Genomic DNA, 12,811 nt, shown 5'->3' with positions numbered 1-12,811 from the left:
CCCCACAATGTTTGTGTTTCTCTAATTATGTTTTTTTAAGATTTTATTTATTTATTTGACAGAGAGAGAGAGCACAAGTAGGCAGCGAGGCAGGCAGAGAGAGAGGGAGAAGCAGGCTCCCCGCTGAGCAGAGAGACTGATGCAGGGCTCCATCCCAGGACCCTGGAATCATGACCTGATTCGAAGGCAGACGCTTAACTGACTGAGTCACCCAGGCACCCTCCAATTATGGTTTAATTGTTATTCCTTTTTCTCCAACAGATAAAAGTCCTGATGAAGACATTTACCCCAAGCCCACAATTTTTCTTCCTTCAGTTGCTGAAATAAAAATCCATAAGGCTGGAACATACCTTTGTCTTCTTGAGGGTTTTTTCCCTGACATTATCAAGATAGATTGGCAAGAAAAGGATGGCAAAACAATTCTGAAATCCCAGCAGGGAGACACTATGAAGACTAAGGACACATACATGAAATTCAGCTGGCTGACTGTGACTGAAGCGTCAATGGATAAAGAACACAAATGTATCGTCAACCACGAGAGTGATAAAACAAAGGTTAATCAAGAGATTCTTTTTCCTTCAATAAACAAAGGTATGTGCATATAAACATGAATATAACCTCCTAGAACCCTTTTTTCAAAGGGAAAACCTTACCTTTTCTGTCAAGTATTAATGAAAACAAGCAAATAGAAAATTTTCGCTAATGTTGTTGCCTTTAATGAAAGCATAAATGTCCTGTTATTTCCCCACAGAATTAAACTAGTATGGGCTTTGAGGGCACCTGGGTGGCTCACTTGGTTGTGCATGACTCCTCATTCAGCTCAGGTCATGATCTCAGGGTCTTTAGATCAAGCCCGGTGTCAGGCCCCATGCTCAGCATGAAATCTTCTTGAGGTTGTCTCCCTCTGTCCCTTCCCCCTGTGCTCTCTATCTCTTGAAATAAATAATAAATCTTTTTTAAAAAAACAGTATGGCCTATGGAACATACAGAGAAAAAAAGAAAGACAAATTCACTTAGCCTTTCTCACCTCAGTTTCATCATCCAAAATATTAATGTCACAGTGATGTTTTTTATAGTAATTTCATGGATTAAATGAAACAATATACGTGAAAGCACCTAGCAACTTCACATACAAGAAATTCTCAGAGAGTCCAATTTTGATGGTTTTACTTGATCAGGAAATAAGAACAATTATATATCTTTCAAGAATGTTTTTCTGAACATCACAATCCTTCTCACTTCAATTTTGCTCTACTCAAAGTATGACCCATAAACAATGAGTTATAGGGGAAAAACGCTGTTCATTTGATGGAGCCGAATCATAGCTCAACCAGAATAGTAATTAGGCTACTGAGGTCTTAGTATGGTCTTGAGTTTTTCAGATTTGAATTTTATATATCAGCAAAAGGTGAAGTTTAGTAAGTAAAGACTGGGTGAGGCTTGCATGTATAAAGGTTCTTTGAAACTACACAATGAATGTATTTCTTACCATTGGTAAAGCTACTCAGCAAACATTATTGCAGTCCTAGTGTGTGCCAGGCCTGGTAGGCATGCAGGATGAACTACTGTCCCAAGGAGGATCACTACAGTAGAGAGAATACACTTTTCCTAATCACTCAGTGTCACTCATGATTCAGGCATAATTCAGGCATGGTGTCCCAAAGGAACCCAATTGGTGTAGATGCCGGACATATTTAGATAGTGTGGGTGGACGGCTAAAGTGCCCTGGCCCTGCTGTGATCGAATAACTCACTAGACTCAGAAATCAAGTCCTGGCGTTAACATCACAGACCAAGGCCCCAGAGGGCCCATAAGAAGGAACAAGTTTGTACTTTGTGGTTCACAAGCACTTTTTAAGCAGTGGGGAACAAGCACATAAGAAGACGTGTGAAGAGCTTTCTATATACAAGTTTACATTTCTGAAGTAAGTCTTTGTGTTCTTAGAGTGTTGAAGAAAACCCACTTAGTTTAAGGCTCAAGTCACTAAACCAAGACTTAATCCCTAACATGAGTGCAATTTAACCCCCCAAAAGAGTAACCTTTAGCCAGTCAACATGGGAATTTCGTGGTCAGCACCATGAAACACCCCTTTCTTTCCCCTCCAGAGGGTGACCTTGCCTAAAACAATGGATTCTTTGAATTTTCTTTTTTTCTGCTTCCTCTCTATTGTTAAAACCTTTTCCTTTCCTGTAATCCTTTTGAGCTCCCCTCTACTTGCTAGATGGGATGCTGTGTGATTTATTAATTGACTGATTAATAGCGCCATTAGATCTTTAACATTTACTTAGTTGAATTTTTGTTCTTTAACAGATTTGATGGCAGCGATGGAATCCGAAGTGGACTCCCAGGGGCCTTCAGAGACAAAGCAAAACACAGAGGTGGTAACTGTGAGCCCTTTGAGTTCACAATCCTTCTCGCCTGTTCCAGGGGCTGTGGGTGAGTTCTTCTTGGTTCTAAGCTCCATTCTCTTTGTGTTCAAACTCCTAATCTAACTGACTTTGCTTTGCAGGGCAAGCCAGCTTGGGCTGGCAGAGTGTTATGCTAGCATGTTTGTCTGGAGCTCTGTTGAACTGGTATATTTGCCCAGAGTCTAACTGAACTGGCAGAAGGGTTGGCTCACAGCCAAGCCCCTAACCTTTCAGACCAAGTTCCCCAGGTGGAAACCTCAGTAAGTTTCCAGGAGAATTGGTGGTGGTGCACACAGAGTCTTCCTGTGGTCAAAACTCAGTAACATCTCTTACTGTCTGTACACTAATGTGCACATAATTTTAGTCTTCAGTGTAGATAAAGGCTACTGCCAACAGAGGAACAGGAAGGTGGAAAAAGCCACAGAAATTGGTGGGCATGAGTCAAGCATTTAGAGGTTGTAAGAGCATTTGCTACCTGAAGCATTTGCTACCTCAAGAACACTCCCTTGATTGTATGAGTTAGTCAGGAAATGGGTTGTATCAGCACTAGGTACCCATCAACCTCAAGAAAACTCCTGTGCAAGGAGCTACACTGTAAAACACAAAGTTCTCAATACCAGACACATCCCTTTTAGGTGTTTTTTGGCTCTGAGAAGCTCAAATTCTTTTTTTTTTTTTTTTATGAATGCCAGAAAAATAGTATACTATTTTTATTTTTTTTAATTTTTTAAATTTTATTATGTTATGTTAGTCACCATACACTACATCATTAGTTTTTGATGTGGTGATCCACGATCCATTGTTTTTGTATAACACCCAGTGCCCAAATTCTTAACTAATGGTATCCTTAAATTCTAAAGAGATTAGCTCACCACTCTCTGATATACCTGTTTATTTTTCTTTTTTTAATTTTTAAATATTATTTATTATTTTTTTCTGATATATCTGTTTATTTTTCACCTAAGAACTACAGTCCCAGATTAAAGATATGTAGCAAAATTGCAAAATCTTTATTTTTAAAGATTTTATTTTATTTATTTGAGAGAGAGATAACGAGTTGGGGGGCAGAGGAAGAAGGAAAAGCAGACTTCCTGCTGAGCCGGGAATCTGATGCAGGACTGGATCCCAGCAACCTGGGATCAGGACCTGAGCTGAGGCAGATGCTTAACTGACTGAGCTACCCAGGTGAGCCCAAAGTTGCAAAATCATAAAAGCTTCTTTTGTGTCTTGAGGAACTGGCTTGGTAACCATCACGTTGGAGACCCCAAAAGTACATAACAGTTTACCATCAATGTCTAACCTGTCAGATCCATAGTCCGGGAAAAACTGTTTACTCTCCGGAGGCTTCATGCCTCCTCCCTCTGGACTCTTTGAACATCTGCAGTTGGATTTCATTCCACTGCCACTTAGTGTGGGTTGTCAATATTCCCTTGTCATTGTGTGTATATTTTCTGCCTTTCCCTGATGCCTGCACTGTGGTAAAGACACTGTTAAAAATGGGTTTCCCCCTTGGGGCACACCTTCTGTGATCTCCAATGACCAGGGCACCTACTTCACTGGGCAAATCATAGGAGCCTTTAGGAAAATCTTGCAACGTTCCTGGAATTGTCTCAGTGTACAACCTCCTGCTCATCCTTTGTGTCGCCTGTTAGTCTGACCAGCTAGTGTAAGTCTCCAATGTCTGACACTCAAGCCTGTCATCACCAGGTTACGGAAGCCTTCCTAGTTCACAATTAAAAGGATTCTCTCAGTCACAGGTTGCAGCCTGGTGATTAGGTACTTTAGACACAACATCAGAGGAAGACAGCCCTCGACATCCCAGTAGATGAGGGACCTTACCAAGTGCTCCTGCTGTAAAACTAAACAGTGTGGAGGTTCCTCAAAAAATTAAAAATAGAGCTACCCTATGACCCAGCAATTGCACTCCTGGGTATTTACCCCAAAGACACAGATGTAGTGAAAAGAAGGGCCATATGCACCCCAATGTTTATAGCAACAATGTCTGCAATAGCCAAACTGTGGAAAGAGCCGAGATGCCCTTCAACAGACGAATGGATAAAGAAGATGTGGTCCATATATACAATGGAATATTACTCAGCCATCAGAAAGGATGAATACCCAACTTTTACAACAACATGGGTGGGACTGGAGGAGATTATGCTAAGTGAAATAAGTCAAACAGAGAAAGTCAATTATCATATGGTTTCACTTATTTGTGGAACATAAGGAATAGCATGGAGGACATTAGGAGAAGGAAGGGAAAAATGAAGAGGGGGAAATCAGAGGGGGAGACGAACCATGAGAGACTATGGACCCTGAGAAACAAACTGAGGGTTTTAGAGGGGAGGGGGTAGGGGGATGGGTTAGCCCAGTGATGGGTATTAAGGAGGGCATGTATTGCATGGAGGACTGGGAGTTATACAGAAACAGTGAATCCTGGAACACTACATCAAAAACTAATGATGTAGTGTATGGTGACTAACATAACATAATACAATTAAATTAAATAAAAAAAAAACCTAAAGGTTGAACCTTGTACACATCTCACAGCTACAGAAGTCTCCACCTGACACCTGGTCCTGCCCAGACATAGAGTTTCTGAATCAATTTAGAGTAAGAAAAGTAGCTGACATCCAAACAGACTGCTTTCACCTAAACAGGGGTTCAAGACTTCATACTTTAACTAAATATGAAATCCTTTCTCCCTTTTTTCTTTTACTCTGGCAATAGCCTATATTTCCCTGGTCATTGCCAAGGGGGTTAACCTCTGGAATTTAGAGCAATATTTTATTTCAGGCTAGCAGAAAATCTAACCCTAGTCCTAATTTTTCTCAAGGTAAATAAGACATCTCATTGGTTGACTCCCCTAAAGATATATCCTAAGTTAGTAGGACTACCAAGAAGCCACCAGGATTCACTCCTTTGGCTGGCCCTACTTCCCTGGTTAGGGATAGCTGGAAATGAGGTATGATCAAGACTTTCTCCTCCATTCTTAAAATTGTTGCAGAATCCCTCCGAAAGCAATGGGTAACCAATAAAAATCCTTAGACTCTGACCAAAGCAGTTCTTGAAAGTAAGATAGCCCTTGATTATGACTCAGCTGAGCAAGGCTGGATCTGTGCTGTAGGCAGCACCATGTGCTATACTCAGATGAACACTATTGGGGAAGTTAAAACCCAATAAGATCAGATCAGGGTGCAAACCACTTGGCTTAACAGAGGGGCTTCTTCAGCAGGGTCTTTCTTACTTATTTGACTTTAATTGCTTTGAGTCTTGAGACCATGGCATCAAATAGCACTCCAAATATGGGGAATTAACCTGTTTATAGGCATCATAGCAATCTGCCTGGTGTTTTATGTTCTCTCAAAAGCTTGGCATGCAAATTCAAAGCCAGTAATCTCTAAGCAAATGATCTTTTTAAGACTGGAACATCACAAAGAATGAAGAGAATGACCAACTCAAAAATTGTAAAACTGAAGTGGTAACCTGGGAACATCACGAGGGTTAAGCAAAAAGGTGAATACCTGTGAATATCACCTAGAGTAACAACAGAAACTGTGAGAACTTCAGAGCAGTTGCTGGGAGTGGTGTTAATGCCTTCAATTTTGATCCTATCTCTCAGTTAAGCTAAGAGTTTGATCAAAAGGCAGGGTTGTTAAAAAGGAAAACCACAGGCTCAAAATGTACTCATTTAGTTTAAGACCACAAGTCAGTAAACCATGTCTTCATACCTACCCAAGTGCCATTTCAACACCCAGAACTGCAACCTTTAACCTGTGGACATGGGAATTTCCAAGTCAGCACTAGGAACTTACTCACTGAATCTACTGAATTACACAGAATCAGACCAACCATTTCGGGAATTGTGGGGCTCAAATTAGTAATGGCTGTCCTCTCTGTTGACTAACTGTTATCTATTTATCATCTATCTATCTACCTATCTATCATCTATCTATCTATCTATCATCATCTATCTATCATCATTTATCTGTCATCTATCTATCATCTATCCACAGCCCAGACAATGTCAAAGAAGGAGATGAACAATTGAGTAATACATGTTTTCATTTCTTTTAGAGCTCACTGTTATTAACTCCACAAAAGATTCTCTGAATGATGAAAACAGTAAGTTTTTGTCTATGTTTGCCTTTATGTTATGCTATAGCATTTTTTCCACCTGATCAACATAACTTTTGAACTTCCCTGGCTTCAGGGAGAAACCTCAGAACGGCTAAATCTTGCAAAATAGATTGAGTGATATTTAAAGTCAATCCATCATTTCTCAGGAGTGTTCTTCACACAGTAAATGCAGGTTTGGGTGTGAGAGGACTATAAATTAGGGGTGCAGTGATGTGCTCTGAATTCTTTCAACAATGGACTTCATTCACTTCTGTGACCTTTGTTTCTACTGACTGAGGAAAACATGATATCAAGTTGCTTCTAGGTATTTTTAAGTCTTTGTTCTTGCTGGTGGTTAATAACATGAACTGACACTGAGAGCTTCTTGTACAGAAGGTGTTTTGCTGCCCTGTAAGTGCGTTTTGTTTAATTCCCGTAAGAGTCACTGCCAAGTTTATTCCCATTTTACACATGAAGGCAATGAACAGAAATTATTTAAGTCTCCATGCTACACAGTGAGATCGATGGCTTCATCCCAGACCATCTGAATCAAGAGTTCATGTACTTCCTTAGTTTTTATCCTTCCTGAAATCCCAAAGCCAAGGCCCTGAGACAGGTGCACACAGGAGGGGATGTGAGTCCTGGGTTTCAAGTGTCACAGACTGGACTTAAACTCCATTCTTTTAATTATCAGCTGCATGAGTATGGGTAAACTATTTACATTTTTTTGAACCCACCAAAAATGACACAAATACCACCTAATTCAGTTATAGAAGATATTACATGGCATATGTAGAATGTAGAATGCATAGGCATCTCATTTAGATGCTACATCATAAGTACTAGCTCCTGGCTCTTTCTCCCCATTTGAACAAAGGTAATGATGAAGAGCATTGGTTCTAGCCCTGCTGATCCACCCTCCATGTTCAATATCAAGGGACTTCTTGACTCTAATCATCATCATCATCATCATCATCTTCTTCATTATCATCTTCATCCCACTTTATAGTTTTGCTTCATCATTTTGAAGTTGTTGGTATTTATTGCACTTGGAGATGCAGAATTACAGAGCAGCTGCAAAAGTCTTCTTAAATGCTGTGTTGCAGGGATTGAAATCTGGATTCTAGTATTTACTAGTTGCATGGAATCAGGCAAATGGCTTCTCTCTCTGTCCAGTTTATTTGTAAAATGGGAATGAAAATTATAATCTCAAAGGTTATTGGAAAATTAAATAAGATTTAAGCTTTGCACACAAAGTTCTCAAAATAAGTGACATTTAGCTTGTACTTAATGGATAGTGCCTCTTATTCTTACTTAGAGACACAGTGGGGTTGAAGAAATGCTAAAAGATATTTATCACCAATGCCTTTTTTCCCATTGGATTCATTCATTATAAACACAACTTTACTTTTTAATACCTTGGAAATTCTAGGTGAATTTCACAGGTGTTTGACTTACTTGACCTGCAAACTGGGTTCTGAGTTGTCTCAGTGGTGGTAGTGGTGGTGGTGATGGTGATGTAGGTGTTTACTATCCATTGTGCTGGTGTGAGTGTCACTTCAACTAAGTCATCAGAAATGTATACTGTCACCTCTCTCCCATTAATAAGTCCTAGCCTTTCAGAACAACACATGAAATTAATAAAATGCTTCTTTCAGACACTCTGCAGCTGCAACTCATGAACACCTCTGCCTATTACACCTACCTCCTCCTCCTTGTGAAGAGCCTGGTCTACTCCACCATCATCGCCATCTGTCTGCTTGGGAGACCAGCACTCTATGGCAATGGAAAGAGTTCCTAACACATGGTGGCACCAAAGTTCCACTTCTTCCCACTGGCTATTGTCCCTAAAAGTGTCTGCTAGTGATCTAGTGTGGCTCCTTTCTGAGATTGGGTTATTTCAGTTCACATGTGTCTTTTTCTACCGTGTCATTACTTAAGAACAGGTTTACAAACCACTGGGAAAACAGAAACTTTCACTCTACAGCAAGAACAAATGCTGCCATGACTCAGGGGTGAGACCGGGGGGCCACAGGGGCTTTAGCACCACTCTCTCCTTAATGTCCACCAGCTCCTCAGCCACCCAGTCCCCATGCCTCTGAGTACAGAAGCATGCAGTCCCTTGGATGATTACCTGGAAGCCTTTTATTTTACATACCTGGAAGCCACCATCCTTGCTACCTGAAGCTTTACTGTTTTTCATAATGGGCACAATAAAAGAAATAAAAAATCTACTTTTGCTTCTGTGTTCTTTCATTTGGTGCAATCTAACTGAGAGTCCCACGTAAGGGACAGCATGACAACTGAGCCAACCAATTCAGCATTGGTTGTAATAATGGTCAATTCTACTTTTCTAATTCTTTCCCTCACATAGTCCTTATGATGCCTTCTTTGGGGCACTGGCCCCAAGGGAGTCACAACCAGTGGAGGTGCCCAGGCTATTTCTCCTTCAAAGATCAGCAGATTCAGACTCATTTTGTGTAAGACACTCTGGCGGTGACAGTATAATATTTCGCATGACTGGTGGGCGTGCTCAGACCTATCCCAGTGTGTCACGGACACCATGTTTCCTGATCTCACAAGAACCCCATGAGAGCTGCACTAACACTGGAAGGGTGGGGTGGTGGAGGGGTTAAGAGTTTGAACTTTGAATCCCAAGGGCTTGAGTCTATAGCTATATGAACTCTCTGTGCCATAATTTTATCAACTGTAAAATGAAGATACAGTGTGCTCTGTCTCCTGGAGTTGTGTAGATGTGATGATTTGATTTTGTTGGGTACATGCAAGTCCTCAATAGCATTTGCATCTACTGTTGGCAACTCTAAGTTAGAAATAACAGAAACACACACGCACACACACTACAAATTGGACATTCATTTACATGTATGTGTATATTTCTACAAACATGGGTGTAAAACAAAATGTTCAGTGTGTGGTAAGTTGGTGAAAAAATTAGTGGTTGTATATTTTTCTGTTTTCACTATGAATGCATTTAGTGTAATAACTTTTATATATTAGAATTCAAACAATGCCTCATTTCAAATTGGGATGGATTTTTTTTGTTTACTTACAATCAGCTTCAGTTTCTGTGAAACAGGTGCTTTTGGAAACCAAGTAGAGGTTCCCTGTGGAAACAACATAAGACCCAGCAGATAAAGGAAGAAGAAATTTAAGTTCAATCTACTCTTTGATTCTCAAAAATTTGTTCAGATCTGTTTGGACAAATGCCTGGGCCTCTACTTAGAGATATGGAACTGTTTCTGCACGTGGAAAGCACAGAGGCACAGAGGGGAACTAGCAGAGACTAAAGCTGTGTGGGCTGGTGTCACTGCTGGGACCCCTAGGCAGTGTCTACCGTGGCTTCCAACTCCTTAGCACCTTCCTTCCCCAACTGGACCTGGGCTGCCCTGGACTGGGAGGTGTGAAGAGGGGGAGGGTGGTGGTGCAGGAGACAGTGTGGGGGGCAGGAGGGCGCTGGTGTGGTGATGGTGTTTATTTTCTCAGGCTCTTTTTGTCAACGTGCTCTGTCAAATGTGGTTGATTCGTGGAAAATGCTTGAAGTCAAACCGGCCCCTGCTGGTTGGGGCTGTGCAAGCGGTGGCTCGGGTGTTGGAAGATGAAATAAGGACAGTTAAACCACAGCTGACTTTGCTCACTTCCAAAAGGCCACAGCTAATGGAAAGAACATATCCATCTGCACATGCTCATGCTGCCAAACATACTGTGAGGCTGTGGGTGGGGTGTCCCCCTATTTTATACCACGTTCATTCCAGTACCTGCAATGTGAGTTGGGATCGTATGACCAGGACTATTGAGACGCTGCTCCCTCAGTCCACTCCGATGACACTGCTCTGAAGGAAACAGCACACAGACTTCTTGTAGCATTAGGTGATCCCCGACATTCCACCAGGATCTGCATTTTTGCATGGCAGGTGATTTACTGAGGCTCTGACTTTCCGTCTCATTTTGTCAGTGTGGACAGGGTGACACGAGACCCACGCCCATGAAGCTACCAGCACAAGTAGACTGTAGACATCACAACAGCAGGTGCTTCTTTCCTCACAAGAACACAGACATATGGAGGCCCTGAGTTCAACTGTGTCATTGAATGTCATAGACTGAGTCATCTCAGTCCTTGTATTGGGACAAGTGGCTATAGAGTCAGGCTGAGCAAGGCTCAATACAAGACATACACATCATACAAGTATGCTGGGGGTCCAGCAGAGGAGGACAGTTCAGTAATGTGAGTATAAAGAGCAAGTGTCCCCACTCCCCACACCACCCAAGCAGGATAGAGAGAAGGTGCCCAGTCCCGGGATCCACTCTGTCTAGTCCTTGGTGGAAACAAAACTCTGTTTCTGAGATCACCACCCTAACTTTCACAGTCTGACTTCACAGCACATTCTCACCATAGACTTCACTCCTCTTAGTCTGTGCTTGAGAGCCAACCTCTGGGTGAGCTTTGGCTTCCATGCTACAGCTTCAGCCCAGCATGCATGGGAAAGAGCTCTTTATCAGGGTAAATTGTAAGCTCACCTCTTGCTTAGACATCATCTGTGTGCATGGTGTATATGTGACTCTCCTCTTGACACAGGATATTCTGTGACCACACCACTGAATTCTTGAGATTTGGGTCCAAAGGCCAGAATCTGCAGACCCTCCTTGCCCCTTTCTCCACCTTAAGAAACTCTTTCTGGTTAAGCCTCAACCTCCCGCACCCCTCCTGGTGGCACTTCTGTCATTTGGTCCATTCTCAGAGCAGCACAGATGGAACTCATCTGACTTGTAGAAATGCACATTTGACTCTGTCATTAAAATCTGTAGTTATTTCTTCAGGAAATATCTCTGGTGAAATAATACTTGTTTTCCGTTATGTACATTTTTTTCTCTAAAATCAGGAAAAAAATCTAAATGAAAGTAGAAGAAAAGTTAAATATTTATAATATTTCCCCACAATATTTTGCGTCCTCTTAAAATTATATTTATGTAGTATACAACAGTATGGTAAATATCCCATAGGACCATATTTATAAAAATAAAAACCTAAATACATATTTGCAAATCAGAAAGACAAGAAGAAAATACCCAGGTGACTTCAATCATTTCTGGATATTCCAAAATTTCTACAGCAAAATGACTTTATTACTTTTACATTATAATTTTTAAAACAGGGTATAAATAATATTGGCTGTGTGACCACAATTATGTGAACATACAAACACAAAATGAAGAAGAGACAAATTAAACTGTCAGCAGTGATGTGGTCACAGAGTTTGAAGGACAGGTTCTGTGATTCTTGTTCTATGCACATTTTTACAAAAAGCTTGTGTTACTCTCACATTCAGGGAAAGGACATAAAAAAGAGTAGCCATGGGAAGACAAGGTAGCAGGTGAGGGATAGAGCCTACTCACACACAAAGGAAGCAGCCTGCCTCACAATTGCTTTCCTCTTGTCAGATAATATACCTTAAATAAGATATTTTCTTCTCCTGAGAATGTCTGCCTGCATTATCACCAAGAACCTATCTGGTAGAGGAGAATAAATGAGAGAGAATCTTAAAAGATTTGTCCCACATCTTAACTTCACAGTTCAGGTGAAGTCTGTGGTAACATAAGTAGATATGTGTATGACGGTTGGAAGCCTTCACCCTCCAGCCTATTAAACTGCTGTAGAGACACTGGGGCAGATTAAATGCCTTCTCACTTGGAATTGAGTCTGAGGAAGATGATCATACCACATCTTCCTGTTTCCGGGCTTACTTTCCACCTGTCAAGCTAATGGCATTTGAGCCACAAGGAGCTGACATGTCTTGGAATTATTTGGGAGTCCTAAATAAAGCCAACCATTTAATTAAAACATAATAATGTGTATGCTTTGCACAATTTAAAAGTGAATGTTAGTAAGGCCCTCTGGCTATGGTCAACACATCTTCTCATGGATGACAAAAATAAACCTGGATTAGATCAACAAAACTAACCATTTCAGTGGCTGGGAAATGCCCAAATGTATGCAACAGTCTGAGGATTGTTTATGCTTGAAAAACTGCAGAATTCAGGAGACAACAATGGTGTTTTTTGCCTACAGTGGCTCCCATTCTTCCCCCTCCCAACAGCCAGCATCATAGGCATAAAGGTTCGTCCAAGATAGGACAGGCCATGAGAACTGGCAGCAGAGTTACACAGTGTAAGGAGCTGAGTTAATTTGGGGTGGGGAGTGACGTGAAGGCGAGCTGACAAGCTGTGTGGTGTGCAAGCAGGAAGGCCAGGGGCTCTGCTGAGGTTGT

The 12,811-nt window shown here is 41.3% G+C and overlaps 1 gene segment (V, D, J or C); it reads left to right on the top strand.

The window, feature by feature from the left end:
* LOC116628969 overlaps positions 1–8,328 on the top strand; it is a 53,710-nt gene extending 45,382 nt beyond the window's left edge. Inside the window, 4 exon segments of the C gene segment in view lie at positions 262–591; positions 2,311–2,436; positions 6,486–6,533; positions 8,186–8,328. Coding sequence covers positions 262–591; positions 2,311–2,436; positions 6,486–6,533; positions 8,186–8,328 — 647 coding nt within the window.
* Positions 8,329–12,811: the final 4,483 nt, after the last annotated feature.

This window comes from Phoca vitulina, unplaced genomic scaffold, assembly GCF_004348235.1.
Source record: "Phoca vitulina isolate PV1807 unplaced genomic scaffold, GSC_HSeal_1.0 scaffold159, whole genome shotgun sequence".
NCBI lineage: Eukaryota > Metazoa > Chordata > Mammalia > Carnivora > Phocidae > Phoca > Phoca vitulina.
The sequence above is the reverse complement of the archived record's forward strand: the minus strand, read 5'-3'. Positions and strand labels throughout refer to the sequence as shown.